The 25,797-nt window shown below is 40.2% G+C and overlaps 1 protein-coding gene across 1 annotated transcript; it reads right to left on the bottom strand.

Annotated features, from left to right (window-relative positions):
- Positions 1 to 2,688: 2,688 nt before the first annotated feature.
- Positions 2,689 to 3,794, bottom strand: LOC147618526 (transmembrane protein, putative (DUF1118)). The gene is made up of 2 exons (XM_086774983.1): positions 3,525 to 3,794; positions 2,689 to 3,393 (listed from the first exon to the last, which is right to left on the bottom strand). Exons 1-2 carry the CDS (start codon positions 3,669 to 3,671, stop codon positions 2,953 to 2,955), a joined length of 588 nt encoding a protein of 195 aa, XP_086631109.1. The 5' UTR covers positions 3,672 to 3,794; the 3' UTR covers positions 2,689 to 2,952.
- Positions 3,795 to 25,797: the final 22,003 nt, after the last annotated feature.

The raw sequence follows: 25,797 nt of genomic DNA, 5'->3' as shown, positions 1-25,797 counted from the left end.
GTAAGGCAATCATGTGCAAGAAGTCAAAAAGTATCACCACTTTTCTACTAAAGAAGGCGAAAAACTTCTCCATATAGACACTTGAGTAAAGCTACTCCACTATGCTTGAGAGTATGCCATTGAGAATGATAGGCACCGACACCCCATTTTAAGCGCATGTGCATGTATGAGGGAGAAAGATGTATAGCTGACGAAAGTAATACTTGAGCATGCAAACATTATCAATGCGGATTGATCTAAATGGCATGCTTTATCACATACCTTATTCCAATATTCTCAACTTAAGTTGCTAGTGATGAACAAAATCAAAAAAGGGAATGAAAAGATGGGATGGGTGGCTAACGATAAATGGAAGCATATAAAGGTTCAATGGACAAGATGGTGATAAAGGCCCATAGATTGCAATACACGAGGGTTTTTGAGAGGATTTTTACAAGGATTATTGCAATGGGATGGGGCACTAATGATAAATGGAAGGGTAGAAAGGTTCAATGGACAAGATGGTGATAAAGACCCATAGATTACAATACACGAGGGTTTTTTAGAGGCTTTTTACAAGGATTATTGCAAGGTTATAGTGAGGCTTATTATGAGAACCGTACACACGAGGGTTTTTGGTACACACGAGGGTTTTTGGGAGGCCCAGTGTTGTGCTTCAAAACTTGTTGTGACATTAATGAGGCTTACGAGAAAGGTTAGGCACCTTTTAGCCTCATCTCACTGCATTGCAACACATGGCTCTACAAACAGCCAGAGAGATTGGACTAGTGAGAGTGACAGACGATGACCACCACACACACACACACAGAGGTTGGCCACACCCCTTCTAGCAGAGAGACAGAGGGGCTGGTCTGCCCTATAGTGATTCACGAGACCAAGTGTGGCTTCGTCTCAACACGAGAGAGAGAGAGAGAGAGAGAGAGAGAGAGAAGATCTTATTAAATGCCTTCAAATACCCTTTAGGGCGGCCGAAAGCTGGAGACCCTTCAGGGCGGTGAAAATCTTTTTTAATATACTAAAGTTGACAGTCTCACATTCCATAAGGTTTTCAACCAACACATCTCTACTTTGCTGTTTTCCAAGGCTCCACACGATCGAAAACCTCCCCCTTCCTAATGAATTAATACAAAAACAAAATTAGGCACCCATATTGAGAAGTAATCGAAAAGAATTTAGATTTCAAAAACAAGGTTTGACGCTAAAGGCTAAAGGAATGGAGGGAGAGAAAGGTTTAGCTAGCCAATTGACTTTTAGCTAGAGAATATAAGTTGTTGAGTGGGCCTAGCATTTATTCTCATTCTAGATAAAGTCTCGATTAATGTGATGGATTGGTGCTCCCCCTGGCTCACTTTAGGTCAACATTCTATAATTACTCTACAAATTAACAGGTTTTATTCACTATGCCATTTGGTTAAGAACAAGGGCAATGAATAAGATATAAACACTATCATACTCTTTGCTCATTTCGTTGACTACATGATAAGTTGGAGTTTGCATCTCTATGAGACAGGTGAACAATCCAAGCAAGAATGCACTATGGAATTCATGCGCATAGACTATGAAATAAGGCGATCATGTAAGGGACAATGAAAGAGGACAAGGTTCATTAATCTAGAGGAGAGAATACCCCATCTTTGAAGCAAGGTGAGTAGAATGTCAACCCTAACCATTCAAATAGACCTCCTTTCTATCAAAAAAATCTTTATCTCCTTGAGTTCCTTGTCATCATCACCAAACAAATTTTTGAGTTAATCTAGTCTCAAAAACCTAGTGCTTTATTAAAATTTGGAGAATGACGGGTCAACCTCCGTAATTTTTGTTGTCACGATCAAGGCTAGGATGTTTGCCTCCCCCAATAAAATGATGACCAAGAAAGGTCAAGAGTAAGCATTGCACTCTCAAGAAACACAATGTAGCTCCTCATTTTCTTTGGGGGAGGGGAGGGGGGGAGGAGTTTCCCCTATAGAGTTTCCTAATCTTTGCCTACTTCATTTACAAGTTAGAATTCATATGCAAAGAGTTCACAAGAACATTATTTTAGGACCAACACATCATAATATATAGGTGATGGGTAGTGTATTTTCATCTAGACTTTACTCTGGTTGAGGGAATATTAAATATGCAATTGAGTACTATACTCTATACCAGACCAAGCATATAACTAAGGCTCTATTTGACTTACTATCACATACACATCTAATCACATTCATATATTAGTGTGCCTTAATATTTTCAAATCAAGTAAGGCAATCATGTGCAAGAAGTCAAAAAGCATCACCACTTGTCTAATAAAGAAAGAAAAAGCTTCTCAATACAGACAGTTAAGTAAAACTACTCCACTATGCTTGAGAGTAACCAAACATGAGTGATAGGAACCGACATCCCATTTCATGCGCATGTGCATGCACAAGGGAGAAAGACGCATAGCTGACGAAAGTGGTACTTGAGCATGCAAACATTCTCAATGTAGATTGATCTAAATGGCATGCTATATTACATATCTTGTTCCAATGTTCTCAACTTCACGTTGCTAGCGATGAACAACAATCTAAAAGGGGAAAGAAAAGATAGGATGGGGGGCTAATGATAAATGGAATGGTGGAATTGTAAAAAGGTTGAATGGACAAGATGGTAATATGATAAAGGCCCATAGATTACAATACATGGGTCGGTCACGGAAACCACATATATAAACACCCAAATTAAATTAGAGAGGATATTGTTTTAACATCCTAGCAACTAGGATTAGAACCCTTCAAAGATTATCCAACACAAACCAGGATTCGAAACTAGGTGGGCAAGGTAGCCATCTGCCCCAAAGGCTAAGCCCATCTTTGCCTTACAACTCACACCGAGAGAGAGAGAGAGAGAGAGGGGGGGAACGGAAGTTGGAAAAGACCACAAAAGGAGCCATCAACACACCATACAAATGCATGAGGGGGGGGGGGGGTCTCAATCTTCTTGAAGACCACTGAGGACAACGGAGCCCACGAAGAGGCCTCCGGCTGTGAGGGCAAAGAGTCCAGCGATGGCCGTTTGGGCGAAGACAAGAGCAGTGCTGTCGTCCGGCACGACCACAAGTGTGACGACGGCGGCCACCAGGAGGGGCAGCGACAAGGACGCCAGCAACGCAGGCGACGACGTCGCAAAGCTCTCCGCGAAGCTCAGCAACCCCAGATCCTCTGCTTTCGAAAGCAGGCCCATCTTCTCTATCGACGACAGTGTTAGACCCGCGCTCTCTGCCTTGGAGAGCAGCCCCGCTTTCTCCACTTGGCTCAGCAGCTTCTTCTTCTCCAGCTTCTGCACTATGTTCACCGGTGCAGACTCTGTGTTCTCCGCAAAGATCCCTGCCCCGAACCATTGCTTGTTCCAATTGGCGTCATAAGCGTTAACCTGCGCACATACTAACATAACTAATCAGGCTTAAATTGCGCATACTTCTGTTAATCTTCCATGAGCACCCACAAAGCCTCGACCGATGCCTCAGTGCAGCTACCCCTCTACAAATTCACAGTGACTCGTACCTTGTTCTTTGGTGCCATAGCCACCACAGTCAGCCGATGATTGGGAGCAGAAGGGGGCAGTGGAGCGCGAGGCTTCAATGCCGGAGAGAGAGAGAGGCCTCTGAGAGAGGAGGCCTCACATGAGGAGAGAGAGGAGGGAGCCTGCATGGTGGTGGTGGCGGTGGTGGTGGCGCTGCTGCTGCAAGCAGTTAGGACTCCGTTTTAGGCCTCGCGCAGAGAAAAAGAGAGGAAGGCATAGGCGTGGGCAAACACCACAGCAAAAGATAAGGTGCTCCGGATTTTGACCTTATGTGCCTTGGCTCAATGCTGGCCACAAACTCTCACCCTTATGAACGGTCAAGGTCACTAGAACTCTTCTCAACCAGGAAACCAAATGGCCTATGACTCGTCTTGAGAATCCACTCTGGATCGGCCTCTTTAGTGAGAAATACCTTTCCCATTACCTATCTGACCACAAGTTAAAAGCTTTTTACGTTATATCAAGCATGTCCACCACCTCAACGAGACGATGAGTAGGACTTGAACCAGCAATTTCGGATGGTCCAAATTTTATTTTATTTTTCCAAAAAACAATCATTCTATTGGGCATGATACAACTCTGTAGTACAACACAACGAAAAAAACAAAGGAAGGGATGCCAATCATGCGTTAGTGCAATGGTATGAAAGGAGTTTGAGAGTCCCTAGGTGTGATGGTTCAAATCTCCCCCTCTGCAAACAAGCGATGGTATGTAGTGTGTGTGGGAAGCGTACTTTCAAATTCCAATCAAAGCCAAAAAAAAAAATGAAGGAATAAAAGGAGGCTCCCTTTATGGTTAGCCGCTCTTGAGGGGGCACTACAAGGGGATGCATGCATCATTGCATATAGCAATGTCCACAACTGCACTACAAATTTCAAATTTCTCTCGTGCGTCTATGCACGCAGCTAGGGCAGCGCATGTAGTTGCGTTCATAGCTGCGCTGCAGTCTGCACAAAAAAATTGGGGGGGGGAGAGAGAGAGAGAGAGAGAGAGAGAGAGAGAGAGAGAGAGAGAGAGAGAGAGAGAGAGAGAGAAACATATCGGATTCGAGTTAAAAAACAGAGAGAGAGAGAGAGAGAGAGAGAGAGAGAGAGAGAGAGAGAGAGAGAGAGAATGGAAGAGAGAGAAGCAGTTCAGATGTACTTCTCTCTCCCATTGTCCCCTCCCCCAATGTTTTTTAAAAAAAACTAATACATATATGAAAAATACAACATTTACAACATATTATAAAAAATCTTAAAATACATTTACATAAACAAGCTTCATTCAAAAATACAAATATATATTGAGAGTAGTCCACATCAAGTTAAACAAGTTGTTCATATTATATTGCCAATAAAGGAGGTCAAAATATTATTTCAAAACAAGCAAACTAAGATAATCTTCAAATTTAATCATCCTCCTCCTCATCGTCATTTGTATCCTCGAACTCCGCACCACCACCTTCACCTTTATCTTGACCACTTTCATTCTCCTCCTATATTACATAATGAAAAAGTATTCACATTTAGTGCTAAAACGCTCATATAAATCTTGAAAGAAATTAAGTACATACGGATCAACTACTCACTACATAGTTATGCTGGGCTCTTTGGATATCATCGTCGATCACCACTCCCTCTTGTTTAAGCCACTTCCAAGTTTCGGCTTCAATATGACGTCTACAAACTATTCTCTTGTTCTCTTGGGGTGCGACCAAGTATCATTTCCTGTGATTACGAAGATGTAGCTCACATGAAATTAAATGTATAGAAAATATGACACATATTTAGCAATGCATAAGAAATCACATGTATTTGGATATAAGTTACGCTGGGCTCTTTGGATATCATCGTCGATCACCACTCCCTCTTGTTTAAGCCACTTCCAAGTTTCGGCTTCAATATGACGTCTACAAACTATTCTCTTGTTCTCTTGGGGTGCAACCAAGTATCATTTCCTGTGATTACAAAGATGTAGCACATGAAATTAAATGTATAGAAAATATGACACATATTTAGCAATGCATAAGAAACCACATGTATTTGGATATAAGTAATATAACAACTTGTGAATCTGGCGATCCAAGCCACCTTTCCTTCGGACCCATATTTTAAGTGCTATACTTCTCCAATTGCGAATCGTGCATCACCTTTTGTTGTGGGAACTACTTGTCCTCCTTGATGTCCTTGACCTCCTTTTGTTGTGAACGGTGCATTACCTTTTGTTTGTGGGTATTGCTTATTCTCTTAGACATTCTTTTGTTTGTGGGTATTGCTTATTCTCTTAGACATTCTTGATTGCTTTTTTTCACTCTTTCAATGAGCATTGAGCTAGTATACCTCTTCCTTCCTTCACGGATGAGCATTGAGCTAGTATACCTCTTCCTTCCTTCACGGAGCATTGAGCTAGTATACCTCTTCCTTCCTTCACGGATCTCTTTATGCATGGCCTTCTATTATTCAATGTCTTTATGATGTGGTCTCTGACCCAGTGGTCAAATAAACACATGCTAGGGGGATTAGGAAACCACTCATGCATGCATTGGAAAACATAGACAAAGTCTTTATCTCTCTATTCACCCCATGGTTTGAAGGTGTTCTTGTATGTTTGAATCACCACTTAGTGGAAGCTATAGTAAGACCTCCTCCCTATGTCATCCATATTTAGGGCCACCATCATCACCCTAAGGAATAATAAATATTACCATCCCCAAGCTTCTCGTCATCATGTTTAGGTGAAGGTGACCGCTCACCTAATCCAAAACACCCAAGGCACCCCCCAACTACCTACACTAGAACGTTAACGACTTTATGAACCACTCGTACTACCATTTCCTGAGTGGCGACATGAGAGGTGGAGCCACGTGGAGGAGACGACTACACCAATGTGAGAGGGGTCTGGTGGGCAAGGGGAGGAGCAAAGGGGGCAAGGATACACGGGTGTGTCAAGTTATTGGGAGGAGCAGAGGGGAGGAGAGACGGCATAGTGGATGTCACAGGTAGGTAGAGTGGTGGGGGTGAAGGCTAAGAGAGAGAGAGGACTCTATGGAAGTGAGAAGAAGTGTCTAGCACATAGGTCAGCATAAAAGAGGGGGATAAGGCGGAGCCGCACAATCACTCTTTACTCCATACCACTGACTCAATCAATTCCAAGTATCCTATACTACATAGAAACTTTGCAAGTGCAGCTCATCCTCTAGTATAGGTTGTGCACCAGATGACCCTCCATAAGATAGCCACCTCTAGCTTAATTAAAAAAGACTAATGTATATTTATGATATCAAGGCTTGTGTGTAGATGTAATACTTGATTGAGTTCAAGAACATCCTCTCGTATAGAGTGAAACCTACACTCTATGGCCACATCTAATAGCATATAAGAGTATAAGTGATGGATCATATTCTTGCATAAGATATATGGCATTCATAAGATATATAGCATATAAGAGTATAAGTGATGGATCATATTCTTGCATAAGATATATGGCATTCATAAAGCTCATAAGATATATGCATATGCATAAGATATATGGCATTCATAAAGCTCATAAGATATATGCATATGCATAAGATATTGCATGTATAGCACATGCATAGAGCCTCATGTATATAGCTCTTATGCATAGAGATTATTCACATAACTAACTGACTCTGTATTCCTTGTGCATATATCTTCTATGTGTATACATAAGTGCTTTTAGTGCATAGTCACTTGGATCAAGAAATAAAACTTCTTTTCCGATCCGATATGCCTTTTGGGATATTATTCCTAAGCTATCCCTAAGCTAAGGTAAAAGTAATGCAAGTTATTTCTTAACCTAACATCTAGGACAGGCCGTGGATAGTCCGCTCCATCGACGAATGTCGAACTCGCTTAATGACTAGGATTATTTGGGTAAGTACTAATGAATCTCAACTCTGTAATTTTCTAAGTAAATGTATGTTGATGATATCCTAATCTAGAGCTATCTAATGGCTATCTAAAATTAGTATCTATAATATGAGGAAAAGAATATATTTGTCTCTAAGAATCTCTTTGAGAAGATAAATAAATGAAAATTTTATTTTTAATTTTTAAATTAATCAGTTCTGGTTCTAGATAGGTACTCTAACCATACAATTAGGTAACTAAGCGTCACCTTTGTGCGCGAGTCCTGATGTTGGCACCAACAGTTGGAACATCTTGAGTTGGCGGAGGTCGGGATCCAAAAGGACAATCCTGATCCAGGAAGGGATATGGATCATTTGGAGTTAGGTAGGCAGTTGTGATGTGCAAAGGTGAAACTTCTTTATAGAAATGTGCTACCACATTTTGGATACATCACCCCAACTTGATGGAATGGGCGAGTCATCGGACCGTAGAGTCTCTAGAGTATTTTGAAGAAAATTTACAGATCTCTCCAGCCCTCTTTCCAACACTCAAACATAACTTTTAAGCTCCTTGGCTTGTGTCTCCAAGAGCTTGTCTTTGCTTTCCATCAAACTAGAATATTCTTCATTATTTGCCATTAAATTCCTAATCTCTTCTACATATTCATCTAGCTTATCTATGGTTGCTCTTAATTCTCTAGATCCAACAGCTTTCTTCTTAAGTTGGATCCTCTAGACATCCTGATCTTGTTGGTCTTCCAATTCAACATTTCTTTTCTCTGACTATTGATTAGCCATCTTCAAAGCTGTCACTTCATTTTTAAGATGTTTTGTATTATGATGATAAGATTTAGCATGTTCTTTATAAATAATGTATCATGCTCAAGAAGTACTTTTCTAACCTTTGTCCTGTTGATTTCTATCTTTGGAAGAAGATTGCGCCTCTGAATCTTTGTGGGTACCCCTGCAAAACCTCCTGCAGCTACTCATGTGATGGAACATAGCGTTGTCCTCCAAATCCACGTGCTCCCAAATGTATCATCTAGTCTTTTTCTTATTCAGGGCATCAGGCCGATAGTCAAGATCAATTAAAAAAATTTAAATTATCCTATATAACCAATAAATAAAATATTTTTACCAATTCATCTTTGGACTTTGTCAGCTCAGCTCTGAATAGGTTTAAGAGCATTCTGCAGAGCCTCTATCTGAGTTATCGGTGATGTAAATGAATAGCTACTTTTGTTGCATAGTTGAAGATATACTTAAGGAAGTATGCAATAAAGCTATATCCACCACTTTTACTTCGTCTAGAAAAGTTAAAGGAAAAAAATTTCATGCCACATATGGAACCTCTGGAGTTGTCTCTGCACTAGTTCCAATCCTTTCCAGCTCTCTGGTTCCGTGATGAGTGCTTTTGCTTTTGCTTGCACTTCCACCTTCTTTGGGTTTTTTCTTTGGCTATCTCCTTATGGGACCCTCCCCCATCTCCTTGTCTTGTAACTTCTTCACTTTCTTTTGAAAGTGGGGTGCCTCTTGTGCTCCTAAGGTAGCTGTATCAAGGGTCTATATAGTGGTGGAGATTCCCTTATGAAGAAAGTGTAAATACTACCCAATCTTTATATTTCAGTGAGGGCCTACACTCTTAAGCTCTGCTTGCAGGATTTTTAATAGATGCATATAAATACAAGCCTAGTGCCCTCTTTGACATGTAGGTGAGCTTCTCGAATTCCACCATGGTTGTAGAGAGAACTTGTGAGTTGTGAGAACTGTGTGTGAGAGAAAATGGAGAGTAAGAAATCAAAGAACTCTATGAAAGAACTTGGTAGGAATGAAAAATATGTTTGCATAAGTGTCCTTGTCCCTAATAAAAGTCATGACAATGGACAAAAAATTGAGGTACGGATTCATGAATCGTGAATTCAAGAAACACGCAAATCAAGGCAATAGGGTGGCTAAGAAAAATGGAGGGTATGCCACCCTATGATGCAATACTAATGACCCAATGACTTTGAACATTACCCACTACATGCACACAACACATGTATCATGTAGGTATCTGGTAGAAATAGTGTACACAAGTGCCGATTCTGGCAATTTACCAAGATAGGGTTTTAATCTAAACCCATTAAAACTGGCTTCGGTAGTTTCACACCATCTAGCATTGTCAGCTCAAATGTGCCTGTACCAAATTTTAGGATATCCGATAAGGCCCAATCCACCTTAGGTTGAGCTTATTAGGATGTGGACCCATTATAGAATTTAATAATAAAACCAAATCACCCACATAAAAAATCTTGAACTTTGTATTTTGGTCCACAAAGAGCTTCTGACGCCTTTGGACGATGTTAGCATTCTAGCTACTTTGGAGTCTTTTCCCCTAATGCCAATAGCTTCTCTAGATGATGCACGACTGATTCCTTCAGAGAAATTTTGTGAGTCACTATCGGCAGAACTTCTTCTAGACCATACACTAATGAAAAACGAGTGTGACTTGTTGCCACTTTATAAGCTATCCTGGAATGCCCAATGTGCAACTTCTAGCCCCAATCTATCCACCGATTCAGATTAACTATCTTCTTCAAGATTTTTTATGACACTTGGTTTGTGGATTCAACTTGAAAAATTTTCCATGGATAATAAATTGTGGACTTTTTATGAATTATCATATGATACTCTATGAGACTCTTGATAAACTCATTCAAGAAATGTCCACCTTGATCCTGACTAGTTCAATTGGATAGCTACATTATCATTTTATATAAGAATTTTTCTACTAATGTAGCCTTGTTATCTTTGAGAGCTTTGGCTTCAACCCACTTTGTGCAGAATCAGTAGCCCCACCAGAATGTATTTATTGTTGGTTCTTTGAGCTAGGGGCTTGAAAGGTCCTACAAAGTCCAGTCCCCATTTTTGAAATGCTTCTAGCGGCATTCTCAAATTATGTGCATTCTCTATCTGCATTCTAGCTAGTCTATCCCCTCTCTACTTATTAACTAAATAAAACATGTGCAAGCGATCCACATTTAACATACATATTAACCAAGGTGCTGTCGAAAGAAAGGTCTCTTTTTCCAACCCTTTTCTAGCAATGTCAACATGTAGTTCTCATCCCTTGGCTATGGCTTTTGTGCAAGCACAAGCTTTCAAGCTACGAACAAGTGTGACAACAATAGGAGATATGCCCTCATGTTGCATCTGATTAAAACACTTGAGTGTCTCCTCACTACCCCCACGTTTGGCATAGCCTGTGCTTAGTGTTGTCCCTGAGACTACATCTCGACCTGCAAGCCCGTCAAACACAACCTGAGCTTCTATAAGTGAGCCACATTTGATGAGAACCTTCTCATCACTTGAAACCAGATCATCCTGACTGTCCACCCCATGAGGGAAATCCAATGAAGGGTTAGAGACATCCAAGGGCATCACCTGACTCTTCTGGCGTTCATGCTCCTTCCATGCTCCCATAACCCTCCTCATAATCATCCCATCATCATGGCTAGAAATACCATCTGGATCATCTGTGACTCCCTTGCTCAACATCCGAGCATAAACTACGAGAAGGTACAAAGCAGGAACCTGGAAACATCTCAGCAAAAGTGTTCATGACCCCTACTACCCAACTTGGCGAGAACATCGTCCATACACCTGGTTCATCATTGGTATGAGCTTCTTCCTCAAGTGATACATCATCATCCTTGTCGGGAGCAGGGATAGGCTGATCATTCTCAGCTTATGCCATCTACCATCACTGATATGTAGGATATAATCAATGTGTTGCTGCTAATCATCGCCATGATCTATAAGAACATTCTGTGCTGAAAAGAGCTCCTCCTTTGGGTGCTCAATCATAGCATATCCACTCCATATCATGGTAACCATAAGCAACATCCGGATCAGCATCAGAGACTTTAGAGTCACTCTCCAAGCTTCTCCTCCAAGCTACTATCCTTATCTTCAAGGTTTGCAATTGCATGCTTTACATTAGACAAGAGCTTTCCTGCTGCATATGTTTCCCACTCAATATCTCACAAAAGAATTTCCCCATTAAGGATGTTGGTAGACATGCCACTCTATAGCCTGTTTGGTAGCCCGGATAAATTGTTTGAACTCCTTCTTAATCTTCAACAGATAATCAAGGTCACCAGATTCCCTCCGCTTCACCCATCTCCTCTGTAGAACATCAAAGTGTTCCAAGTACCCTTGTGGACACACAAGAGAACAATCACCTTGAGTGTTGCATTTATCGCACACATGGAAGAGGTAGTTCTTTTTGTCATGGTTATATTTGCCATAATGAACACAGGGCACACACTAACTAGACCGATGAACCTTGCTTCCACAATGCTGGCATGCTCTCCGACCCATCACCCAAGTCTATCCTGCTCTAGAGTACTGATCGTAGCACAATCTAAAAGATCCCTATCCCCTCCGTGCAACAAATTCGGGGGTGCTAGCAGTAGAAGTAGCACTTCTTACGCAGGGCAGAGCCTCTCACACTCGGGGCCTCGCCCATGGATATCCGGACAAGAGACTAATCCCACGGTTCTTCCGAACTCGGAAAAACTTCCCTCGCCCAGAAAGCACGGCGATTCCTCCAGGATATTTTAATTCTAACGTAGTCAAGAGTCTTAACTAACCGAACTGATCCGACCGAACCCGTAAGTCATATGGTCATATCAAGGAAAAGACTTGCACTTGGATCATAGAGACCAACGCTTTTTTCCTCATCGAGAGGCACAGCTGTTGATTCTTTTCCATAGAACAATGACTGTTCGGGATTTACTTCATCTATCGTACCATAACAGAATTGAGTCTCATTTTAGGGATCCATCAGTCCAGCCTAACCCCATCCAGTCCCATGGGTTAGCCAACCGCCCAACCACTGTAGTGATAGAATCCGTTTAGGAATTTGGTTATATTTTGTTTCGGGTACTAGGAAAAAGAGTTCCTAGGCCCCCTAACCGAGGCTTCATGCAAACTTCAAGATAGTCACACCACTTACACACCCAATATGAAATTACATTTTTCACAGATTCAATTGTCTTTAAAAAAATCTTTTAATGAAACCATAGTATCACTGATCATAATCCTCCAAAATATCTGGTTGAATTCTAATTTCCAATCATTCCTTCAGTGTACCTATGGCATCATAAGACAAATTTAGGAATTTTGGAAATTATTCGAGTCCCATTTCTTATAGGATTGGTTGGAAACTCGGTATTTTTGTGTAGTTTGAGCTAACATCTATTTGTTGGTGCACTCTTTGTGCCATTAGATTATATCTTGACACAACTATTTGGCGTATTTTTTTAGTTGTATAAATACATACGTCAATGCAACAATATTGGAAGGACAAGGAAAACATGACACTAAACTTAATTGAGATTATACAACACCTTTCATATGAAGAAGATAATGTTAAATACTATCTCCACTTTGAGACATTGAAGTAAAAACATGGGCTTTATTTAATTTGCCAAAAGAATTCTAAATATCACTTAAAAAGGAACCTTAGAAATGAGAGATCTCTAAAGGGTGTGGTGTTAGAAACAACAAAACAAAAAGTAAATCTCAATGACAGTAACAATGTGCTAAGTTTACGATTGATCGATAGATAAAAACCCATCTTAGACACTATATCAAGATTATAAATCATGATATATATGCTCAAATTTGAGGGACATTGAAGTAAAAATATAGGATAATAATGCCAAGCAACACTTGGAAAAGGAACCTTAGAATTGAGGGATCTCCAAAGAGTGTGGTGTAGAAACACCAGAAGCAATCAAATTTCAATGAGATTGTTACATTCAAGTTTACAATTCATCCAAAGACAAAAACCCTTCGTAAACACTTTGTCAAGATAATAATTGAGTACAAATTGTATCTCAAACATAGCATTTTCTCATGTATTTCTCCAATACATACAAAGTTTCTCTATCATAAGCTGCTTCATTTACTAAAGTGTTGCAAGTATACTCCCGTTTGTTCTTTGCATAAATCCAACCAAGTAACCATGTGCTGATTGTTGTCTCCAAAAAACTTTGAAGCTCCTCTATATTTTGATTCCACATCTTTGGAAAAATCAAGTAGGTTCCGGGCATATTCCACATTACATTGTAGAGGGTATCATCAAAAATTAGCGTGTTATTTCCATCCAGGTCATGAAAAATTCTCCATGCTACATCCAAGTTTTTGTGGTATACAAATCGATATCCAATTAGAAGATCCGTCTTTTGACATGCTGCCTGCCCTGCTACTACGACCTTAAACTTTTAATGGTGCCGAGGAAAGCACAACTCAAGAATGCGTCGAGTCCTTTGTAGTCTATTAGTACTCCAGATCCATACCTCAAACCATTGCATACAAAAATCAAGGAAAGTGAATGCATCTTTGCGAATCAAATGCCAAACACTTGTATTCTCTTCCACAAGATGCATATGTTTGGCCCAGTCTGGACATACATCACCATGTTGCATCTCAATGGTCTTAAGTAAAACACCATTGAATTCAAGTATCAATACTCTTCTTTATTTCCTTATTGTATCTGGGGGTGGTGGAACTCTTTTGCTTCTAGGTACATGAGTCACCAATGATTGGTGCCGCCTCAATAGTAAGTTTTCTGTACACTTGAAATCAAAGCTATATGCTTCAACATATCCTGTTGAAAACAAAATGTATGGTTAATGGACATTCAAAATTTTAAATAAATATATTATGTGCCAACAACATAATATATGTTGTTGGCACATAATAAATGTATGGTTAATGGACATTCAAAATTTTAAATAAATATATTATGTGCCAACAACATACATTCATCCATGATATGGATGGTCTTAAACCTTCATAGACAAACACTCCAATACCTCAGAAGTTCAACCAAAAAAATAAAAGAGCGAGTATATTGTCAATGCTAAATTTCATCAAATTTATTGAATATGATGTATAAAAGATTTTCACTGTTGAGATAATTGAGTCTATCCAAATTAAATTATAATATTCATAGCCTTACACCTTGACAAGGCAATATCTTCAATAAAAAACAAACACATCTTCATTGTAATCGAATTGCAAATATTGACAAAAGAGATAATCAAATGATAGTAAGTTTGGAGGCATTTGATTGCTTGATATAATAGTGTAAAGATTTGGCTCGTACAGTCCAAAAATTAAACCCATCTAAGCACATTGTTTTGGCCAAAGCCTCAGTCTATCTTATGGGCTTTTAGTACAAAATGGCTCCAAACATTCTGCACCCAACAAGTCTTGATATTTGTGTAGATCCCATACTTCAAACTGCACGTTTAAACCTCAGAAATGGTTTCCTTCGACCTACAGAGCAACAACTAGTATGGGTTAGGTTGGAATCTGATTATACTGTCACTCAATGTTTAATGAAACCAGACATTATCCTACCCATAAGCTCAAGTAAGCCTTTTGTAGCCTTGATATGTATGCTTTTGCTGCAACTCCACTTATGAGATGACCACGATCATATCCCAAGTGAGTAGCATAAACAATAGCGTGTTGATCACTCAAAATCCTTCTTTTGTAACACACTTTTAACAAGCTTAGCTGGTCTTTGGATAGTAATGGTACTCCAACTTTGGATGCCAACATTGCTAGATCCTTATGGATTCTACTTCTCTTTTTCCCCTCTTGATTGGACATACTTTAGCTTATCACCATACAATGGTAAGTGTGAAGATGCACAAGATGAGTTTTCCACTTCATCTGAATATTCGTCGAGCTCTTCTCGCAAAAATTGGGAGGTGAATTGGAGCCATGCTTCCAGTACATCTTGAAAATAGATAAATAAATTATGACCATGTGTGATAGGAGATTGACCTAGCCGATTAAGCAAAATAATAGACCTAATGTCATTTGTATTATTTAGATTTAAAAGGTAGGGTAGAAGGTCATTGCACAGTACGTAGTTGTGCCCTCCTTGAAAACTTTCAGGGAAGAGACAGTTGTCTTTTGGATTAACACATCCCTTGAAAGGGCTATCATCAAGTAATGTATTCTTCTTATTGCAAATATCTTAGCACTGATTCCAAACCTTGAGTAAAGGTTTAAACATAGCCTCAATAGTAGGCTTATCTGGCCTATACACTTTTCGAAGATTATGGATATAACATTCTTCTTGTCCCCACACCATAAAGAAATGATATTTCTTATGTGCATACTGATCAAGAGTGTTTACATAGGCACAAACATTCTTGTGTAGCATGGTGGACCAAATAACAACATGAAAGTACTAGCAAATCTCATCCAAAAATTCAAAACACCCAAGGCAAATAACAACTGTGGTGCGACCAATATCAATTAGAATACAATTTGTTTGTGGATGCCTCTTCTCTTCCTTGTTGAGTAAAACTCCATTAAGATCAAGTATACGTGCATGTTTCTTTATGGTGATTGCACGAGGAATATTTTTTACATATACGATATAGAAGAATGATACACTTTAATGTGTTTACATACTTAACAATGTTAAAACAAGTGATCCTATATTATCAATGAGAGCTAATTACAACAAAACATCCACAAGTTTACTTTCGTTTCATGCTCCCATACTCATCTATGACGATGGCTCCTAGACTTGATTGCATTTCCCTATTGATTGGTGAAGATTGAAATACTAATCTATCTCCATCTCTCTCAAAATATAAACTTCCTAGAGTCCTACTCTTTTGTGTATCATCGAAACGTAGCTCCTCAACACGTTGCTCTATTTCTTGCGCACTTAACTTGTGATTGTTAGAAGCAGCTGTACCTGCAAAAACAACTCTCGCTGAGAAACATACTTTTTAACACACAAAATTACTGAATAAATCATCTTAAATAACATCCTATTGAAAAAGATCTACCTTTAGTTTTCTTGGCACCCTCTACCACGCAGATTCCTTGATTTCAACTATTCTATCTTTATTCGTAGCATATATAGCCTCGTCAATTTCTTCAACACCCTCTGCCACAGAGTCCTTGATTTCAACTATTTTCCCTTTATTCGTAGCATATGTAGCCTCATCAATTTGTACGACAATCTCTTCTTGTCTCTCCTTGGTTGCAAAAGTATCTTGAAGCTCTTCATTAACTTTATCTTTATTCTCACTAATCTCAACATTAACTTGCAAATCAGGAATGTCCTTAGTCTCTTTAGTCCTATCACTTGAAGGCCTTGAAGATGTTTGCAAAGCTGAATCATCGATGTGATCTACCTCCACCATGTTGTCTTCATTATTTCTAGCATTTGAATCATGAGAGTTGATCTCTCTAGTAGGGCTTTCATGATGATGATGTTCTAGTTGAGCAATGTTATCTTCGTCTTTCCCTTCTTTGTATATATCTATAAGATTAAAATAAAATGCTATTACTTTTAGGATTTAAATAATACACCAAGGCTAATACAATACTAGTCATTTTTATATCTACACATATACTTTGTATCCACACTTAGATTACTCAACATTGAGTGATGTACCATAATGAATTAGGAACCATATTACCTGCCAAGACTTTCACATAAGGGTCAAACTTGAGTTTGAGCCTCACTTACAAGGGCAAAGTAAAGATCGCTCAACTTGAGATTATGCCTTGTGTTGGGAAGACATCCCCAAGGTTGGACATAAGTGGAGGTACGGCTCAAACTTAAGCCTCACCGCTACACTAGGATATGGAGTAAGTGTAATTTCTTAATAGTAAGTGTGCGTCATCATTTGTATTAGGCTCAAACTTAATTTTGAAGCCTCACTGCTACACTAGGATATGGAGTAATTTCTTAATAGTAAGTGTGCATCATCATTTGTACCAGACGTTGGCATGAAATAAAGGATAATTAGAATAGAAATATTCACTTTAATAGAAAAATGTTAAAAGTGAATCCAAAAAAGCCAATGTATTAATCAAAAGACTAATAATTATTTCAACAAATCCACACATTGAACAAGACCTATGTTAATATTAGTTGTTGAGATAAGCTCCTTTCAATGATCACCATTCGTTGTACATTCATAAGCACTATCAATGCACTTTTCTACCTTTCTTTGGTTGAGAGCTTGATGGGCTATGAGCATGGAAAGCCTTGTTGACATCTGTATCCCCAATCTTCTCAACGACGATAGCAACCCCAACATTTGAAGCTTCCATGGCTTTTGCAGTATTCAATATATCATCACCTTTCCCACCTTCATCATCATTTTCATGCCTTCCAATGTCTTCAAAATTGTCTTCGGCATCCTCATTGAATAGAGCATCATTCCCTTGGTCCTCTTCATTCCTTTGCCCTGCATCTTCAAAGTCTATAGCATCCCCAACTTCTTTATTATCATCTGTGTCATTTTTGTTGTCAATATCATCACTTTCGTCTTCCTCCTCTGTACTTGGCGGGTCGTCAATGTGAAGATTTTGAAGGTTCTCTTTTTCTGCATCATCTAGTGTTTGCTTTTTTGTGCCGCCACTTGCACCACACCACTCTTGCAAGGATGGGTGACCGTCTAAAAGAGCAGAGCACTTTGATTCTAATGCCATCGCTTCCAAATCATCTTTGCATAAAGCAATACATCGTCTCTTCTTTAGCAAGCTCTCCTCTAGCATAACTCCACCACAATATATCTCTACAATATAGCTGTGTTCAGGACAAAACCCTGTGTGATGAGACCGTCAATAAAGCCTTTGTTGATGAATTCTCTATTTTGGCCACTAGAGCCTGAGATGAATACATTTTTTGCGAGAACCCCAAAACTTCACTCTGTTGAAGGCCTAAAATGCACCTAAACAACGTTGGGCCTAGTGTGACTGTTCCTGGTGCCTGCTGAATTTGCCCACTCTTCAAAGTTGGAAGTTTGGGATTTTGATCAAGACCTTTAGTTTAAGTTTCGCCCTTTGTATTTGGTAGCAAGCCTTTTGCATATAGCCTCATGATCTTAACCCAATTCTGCCATACATCATCATCACATAGAAGCAAGTGTAAATCATTTTTGACAAAATTCTTATATAGTGTGTGCTCCGTGGTCTCCACAAAGGCCTGCAAAGTTGCAAAGTAAGAAGTTAGCCCTCTTACTATAGATATCACAAAATATTAGGAGGAATCATGCATCTATGGGTTTTCAATCATTTGGAGCTTATGCTCAAACTTGAGTTTGAGCCTCACTTGCCAGTGCTAAACTAGTATATAATGGTGATGCTCAATCTTAGGTTTGAGCATCACCACCGTATGCAAATCTAGCACTTGCAAGTGAGGCTCCAACTTAAGTTCGAGCCACAATTAGATATGCAACTGCTACACCATCACAGAGAGGTGAGGCTTGAAGTTCAATTGCAAACCAAACTATTAAAAGTTTATGCAGTTTGAGAAGAAGCCTCACATGCATCTTTCTTATACTATCGCTACACTTGAAACTATAGATCCGTAAAAGATATTATAAAAAGTAAATAAGAAGTAATGTATGTCTATGATTTACCAAGATATAGCAAAGAATCAAAAGAGTACTTTCCAAGACTCGTTCATCTTGGGTTGATTTGACACTAGGCAAAGTTTTACTAGGAGGACGACTGTTTGCATGCCATTGTGCTCGAGCTTGTAGAAGTTGATCGAGGAATGGCTCATTTTGCATTGACTTTACAACAGATAAATTTTCATCCTTGGAAATGTTACGAGAAATCTTGGGCGGGCAATTTACAATTATCTTTGATCTCCTAAACCTAAATTGCTGACGTAGTTGAGGGGTCACTTTAGCCATATTTAGAGCCTGCAAGCTTTTTGCAGCACTAATGGAGTGTTGACCAGAGATAATCCAATATTCAACTTTATGAATATCTTCTTTTGCGAGTTTATCAAGGGGTTGTTTCGTAGCACGATTACAGGGCATCAAAATTGCAAGTATCTCCTCTTGCTTTGGGTCCAGGATAACATTTCATCACATCAATACTGAAGACCTCATTTAGACCAAAGGGATAATATCCCTTCTTTATTTCTAATGAGATCATTGCTTTGCTGCCCTTGTTTGGAGTCTCAACCTCCATTATCTCGTCATCGGACGCATCTATCTCCTTTGAACCACTTGTTGCTGGTTTTGTCCTTTGCCTCTTTGAAGAGATTTATTGAATTTTTTTAGAGTGCTTTGCCTTTCTCTTCTTTGCAAAGTGCTTGCTTCTCTTCTTGCACCTGAGAGCCTGCCATGTCTTCAGCTGCTATTGTGCTTACATCAAGGACTTTTGTTTTGTCACCCTCCTTTTTATGTTTTGAAGAAGTTGCACCAGCATTTCTAGATGCTTCAAGTGCACTCTTCACTATGGCCCTGCCTTTTTTCTCCACAATTTTCCTAACTTGAGTGGTTGTTGTCTCCTTTTCAGGTATGGACTTTTTTCGTGAATCCAAAGCCTTCTTTGCATGCCTCACCGCTTTCACCAGGTCCTCCACATTATCCACCCCTGAGTCTTCTTGATTGGAAAAGTCAATGATCTTCAGTCCTAGCTTTACAATAGAATTGTCCTTTCCTAGCTTACTGCCAGTCATGTCTGCTGGGTGAAAAGTGTCCAATGATAAGCAAAACTTATTTGCTTTTGTAGTTTCCCCTTCTGGCAATACATTGCATGTGAAGCATGGGTTTGCTCTTGCATCCACATCATCCTTAGCGCCTACCACAATCCCCATATCTCCATATGATGTATCACCTTGAGAGACAGAAACAAATGGAGGACTCCTTTGAAGTTTGCACTAGCATCGTAGCTATCCACAAACCATTTTACTCCTTCTTTGTTACTTAATTCGAAGGTTTTATCCACCTTAATTCTAGGAGTGACACTTTTAGCTTAAGTTGTTGTTTCAAGAGCATCCAGAGTAAAGATTGGTGCACCATGTGGTTGCGAGGTAGCGGGCGCTCTGCTAGCTTCCATTCCTGTGAAGCACAAAAAAAGTTTCAAAACCTTAGAAAAAAATGGATTTAAATGCTACATATCAAATCAAAACCTATCAAACTTAAGAAACTTAATGCATGCTACAATTATTGATGCTTCACTTAGTTTTCTTGAATAGCGGGGCCCTCACTTGCATTTACTTAATCCATATAGAAACTTGACTTAAGCTGGAGCCTAGATCTAAGTTGTGCATCAAGTAAGCGTTTATATTGATTACTATAATCAATTAAAGAAGGACTTACTTGTTGCGTAAAGTATTCAATTAGATGAGGGAACACATGAAACGCAGATGGGCACACGAAAGTCTCTGATGTCGCACAGACGTGACAGATGCTTGAAGTCTCCGATGGCGTGTGGGCGTGATAGTTTTGCAAGAAATAGAGGTCGGAACCAACACAGACGTGTTGATTGCGGGATGAAAAGAAACTGTTTGAAATGCAGGGCTGAGTGAGTACTTCAGAGACAGGAAACAGAGCTGATTATTGCATACGATGGCGATTACGATGACGAGCACTGTACGCTCACCACACAGAGTCGCTTTGGGTGCAGAATTGCTTGCGCAATGGCGATTACGATGACGAGCACTGTACGCTCACCACACAGAATTGCTCTGGGTGCAGAATCGCTTTTAGGGTTCGCAGGTCATTTGGCTTGGTTCAAACGCGAGGTCGGACACTTTGCACTTTGTTTAATTAAGGCGAGACATTCTTTTTTTACATGGATGGGACATCGGACACTTTGTCGGTTGGGGGGAAGGGAGAAATTCGAATTTCAAAGTTGGGGGGGAAGGGGGAAATTCGAATTTCAAATTTCAAAGTTGGGGGGGGGAATTCAAATTTCAAATTTCAAAGTTAGGGGGGAAATTCAAAAATTCGAATTTCAAATTTGGGGAGGAATTTGAATTTCAAACGCCGTCGGGAGGGAGACGGGGCAGTGCGGCCGCACGGCGAGACACGGGGCAGAGCGTCGGGCGGGAGGGAGACGAGGCAGTGCGGGGGGCAGGGCAGACCGGGGCGACGAGACTCGGGAAGGCAAACGGGGCGGGTGGTCGGGAGGGAGGTGCAGGCAGCAGCTAGGGGCGGTGCCACATGGCGAGAGGAGGCAAACGAGGGCGGCGAGGTGCACGGTCGAGAGTGCCACACGGCGAGAGGAGGCAGACGGGGTGGGCGGGAGCACCGCATGGCGAGAGGAGGCAGACGGGGTGGGCGGGAGCACCGCATGGCGAGAGGAGGCAGACGGGGGGAGCGCCGCACGACGAGAGGAGGCAGACAGGGCACCGCACGGGACTCAGGAGCACGAGACGGGACGGGCGGAGCGTCGCACGGCGAGACTCGGGAGCGCAAGGAGGCAGAAAGAAGGTTTCGGTTTCGGTTTCTTCTCCCAAGCCCAGGCCCAGGTCCCAGGTCTTTTGATTATAGTTAGTTTCACTTTTATTTATATACCCTTCTTCACCCACACCCCACTTGTTCTCTGGGATTATCCTAGCTTCCCTCTCTATTCCTACTTGCTTGTGTAATAGACAAGGCTCAAACTCAAGTTTGAGCCTTGAGCTTGAGCTTGAGCTTGAGATGTCTTCTTTTCTTCCCTCTTTCCCCATACACCCAAATATACTTATAAACTATGCGATTAAAAATTCAACTAAAATCTATATAATAGACAATGGCTCAAACTTGAGTTTCAACCTCATGAAGGAGAAGAGTCTCAAATCCAATGTCCATTTGCTCATTTCTCTTCATCACTAGCATATTATTCCTCTCTATTGCTTTCTCTTTGCCTTTGCTGCTGTTGTAACCACTCATCTTTGCCTTGTGTAGCTATGAAACATTGATGGCTAATTGACACCATACCTTGACTCAATATCCCAATGAAACGGTGTGGCCAGATGTAGAGGGTGATGAAGCCTACCTCTTGGGAAACTAGCATATACATGAGGTGAGGATTATCACTTCAATTGGGACCTCTTAATAGCAAACTAGCATATGAAGGTGAGGTTCAAACTTTGGTTGGAGCCTCCAAGCAAACTAGCATCTGTGGGTGAGGTTCAAACTTTACTTTCAGCTTCCGAGAAGCGAACTAGCATCCGCGGGTGAGGCTCAAACTTTTGTTGGAGGAGCCTACCCTACATATGCAAACTAATATATTATGCAAGTGAGGATGATAACTTTAATTGGAGCCTCCTAGCAAACTAACATATGATGGTGAGGCTCATGGAGCCTCCTACTAACAAGCTAGCATATGCAGGCAAGGCTCAAGCTTTAGTAGAGGGAGCCTAGCCTCCTAGCAAACTAGCATTGATAGGTGAGATCCAAACTTTGGTTGGAGCTTGAACTCATGTTGAGATTGAATTACATTTATAGTTTTGTGTAGTACTATAAAAACATCGCTTCAATCTTTCCTATTATTGAGATCTTGATTTTCTCAAGGATTGCAGGGTCTAAAACAAGGTGCTTCAGTGTTTCTCATTGATGGTTCTGCAAGGAAGGCACGCGGGGTTATTCATTCCATTGATGCATCTCAAACATGTGGTTTTCAATTCATTGGTGAGACATGTGCAGCAATACATGTTCAACAAAGCTTTGATGACACATTTCTCATTCCATTTGCCACAATGGATGCAAGAACAATGTCTCAAGTAGTTGGAAGCATCATCAAATGGCCATTGGTCAACCTTGTTATGGACAAAGACATTACTCATACCAAAGAGGATAATTTTGTAGAACTTCTTGTTGATCAAGAAGATCACTTTATAGATAGGGAGAGCTAGAAAGAGAAAAGTGTCATCCTCTGGGATGACAACAGATCTACAAAACTTGGCAATGGAGTAGTATTGCTGGTCCACCCATACGAGGCTATAAGTTGTAGAGAACTAGGGGAGAGTAGCTTGGGTGTCATTATAGAAGGATCTTTGCATCCAAGTTCAACTTGTGTTTCAGGTCTGAATTTGGTTAGTTGGCCGATCAGGCAACTCACATTTGAGAATGGTGAACCATTAGTGAAGGACACAGAATCTTCTTCTATTGATGAGGGTATTCAAGATCACTTCATGCAAAAAAAAATATTGACAGCCTAAACAATTCAAGTAATGAAAAAGAGGATGATGATGAAGAGGACAATGATGACAGACACCATGATGCCATGATCACTGACTATGATATCATTGAAGGGACAAATAAGAAAAGGAGCTATGTCCATAGGGTAAGGGTAATGAAAAATTACGATAAAACCCATGGAGCTAGCAAAAAATGTGATGTTGCAAACATTCACAACATCACAAACATTGATTGTTGCGAGAAGCGATGTTGTCAATTTGGAGATAGATCCAAAATCATGCAAGCTAGATAGAGCTATAGTACACGATACACATTTGTACTGGATTGCATGGGCATGGCCTATAGACAAGGTCAAGATGACGAGTGCTTTAAGTTCACATTTGATGGGAAGAAGGTTTGTAGAGTAAAGCATGGTATGTAATGCATGGCATTGGTAAGTCAACATTCTATAGGCTCACATCGAAGTTCTTGAATGGTGCATGTAATGTCAGTCATGGTAACAGTGGGATAATACGGAAGGGCATGACATGTTGAGATGGCAAAATCAATCATACAGGGCTTCATAGATAATAATGCCGATCAAATGCCACATAGGTCAAGGACAACTATGCATGGAGCCCGCGAGACCCAACGTGTTCTACCAGCAATGTACAAACAGGTGGACATATTGCGTGAAGTGAATGACACACTTGTCTCATTCGAATACCGACCACTGTCACAACCATCATTCTCAAGATTGTGGAACACAGAGCTCAAGACAGTTAGTTTATAAAAAAACCAGCACCTTCTCAAAATGCGACATTTGTACATCAATCAAGGTCAAGTTAGAATCAACAAAAAATCAAGAGGAGCATGCTAGATACATGGCACAAAGAAGGGCACACATGTTGCATCAAATGAGTTGTAGAAATCTATACTATGCTTGGAGGAGCTCTTCCGAAAATGAACCCAAACAGGTATTTGTGTATTATACATGATAAGATGGTGGACCAGAGCAAGGCTGCCATACCACAAATTAAACTAGTTCCTAAATCTCTCAATGGGGTTGAGAGGCTTCCAGTATCCTTAACAGGAATGCTCACTCATGGACATGGACAAACAGCTTATGGTCACTTTGCCTTGGGGTTATAGCCAAGTGATCCCAACTTCACAATTTCATCTCTCTCAAAATGTTTAAGAAACTTAGAAAGAGGAGAGAAACACATGTATGGTGACTTGAGCTCACAAAACTCAGATGCAAAACCACGAACAGATCTTTTTTATTGTGTTTTGTCTACTGTGGCCCTGTATCAGCATATGGAAGTGCTGAAGGAGAGAAACGCATATTGCAAGTAGAGCATTGAGAATGCAGATGCAGAGACACATGTAAAAACAAATGTGGATACAGAGGAAAATTGTTCTTCACATATGCAGTCAGTCTTTCATACTAACACACATGTGCAGGATAGGGGCAATGGCAATGCCTCAAGTTTAATGCCATCAAATTCAAGTACATTTTTCAAGAGATTGCCAAGGACGTTGTTGTTGCAACTTGACAATTGTGGTTCTGAAAATAAGAATCATTATGTATTTGCCTATCTATCCCTATTGGTTGCACGAGGAGTGTTTGACATGGTGCAACTTGGTTTTCTTATGGTTGGTCATACTCATGAAGATATTGATGCATTGTTTAGTCGCTTCTCTAAGAAGTTGAGGAAACAAACCATTTTCACATTTCCACATTTGATGAAGATCTTTAATGAGTGTGTTAGCATGCATCCAGCACCCTTTCTCCTATAAAAGGTGGCAGACTTCAAAGGTTTTGTCAAGGGATTCTTACATGATGGAGCCGATAGCTTGATTGGACATTCAAAGCCATTGCAATTCAGGTTTTATATGAGTGATGGAATACCTTTGATGCAATACAAAGTATACCTCAAAAATGTTGATTGGTTACCAGAAAGCGGTATAGAGTTATGGAAGAGAAATGACCAAGGAGGACCCAAGCTTCCTGAAGGTTTTCCAAAAGTATTGCCACCCTTTGAGTATGTTAAGGAAAATGAGAAGGTTGTGGAGGGCTTAAAAAAACATGTCAATTGGTGGAAAGAGCACTTGCAAGAGAAGGGAGACCAAAGTGATTATGCTAAGTGGATCAATCCGGTCCTTGCCTATTGGGAAAATCTTATGCTAAACATGCAAACCCCTAGTGCAAGGGAAGACATTAGATTTCATAACTTTTGGCCAAGGAGTGTATGCAAAAAAGCTAAGCCTCTTAACCTTCAAGTGGAGGATAATGTAGATGAAGGGTTTAATGTAAATGAGGACCATTATTGTGGTCCAATGCGCAACAGACCTGCTGAAGAGTTCAACCCAACTCTTGATGTGTCTAAAGGAGATTTTATGCTTGTACAACCTTGTGATGCAAATTACCCAATATGGTTGGGAGTGACA

The sequence above is a fragment of the Cibotium barometz genome, chromosome 35, assembly GCF_041138505.1.
Source record: "Cibotium barometz isolate CiBa-2024 chromosome 35, ASM4113850v1, whole genome shotgun sequence".
In the NCBI taxonomy this organism is placed as follows: domain Eukaryota; kingdom Viridiplantae; phylum Streptophyta; class Polypodiopsida; order Cyatheales; family Cibotiaceae; genus Cibotium; species Cibotium barometz.
Note: the sequence above shows the minus strand (reverse complement) of the source record. Positions and strands in the feature narration are given on the sequence as shown.

Coding starts and splice junctions, on each gene's coding strand:
- LOC147618526 (XM_086774983.1), bottom strand. CDS start 3,671: ATGCAGGCTCCCTCCTCTCTCTCCTCATGTGAGGCCTCCTCTCTCAGA. Junction 3,394..3,524: donor CTATGGCACCAAAGAACAAG/GTACGAGTCACT, acceptor GTATGTGCGCAG/GTTAACGCTTATGACGCCAA.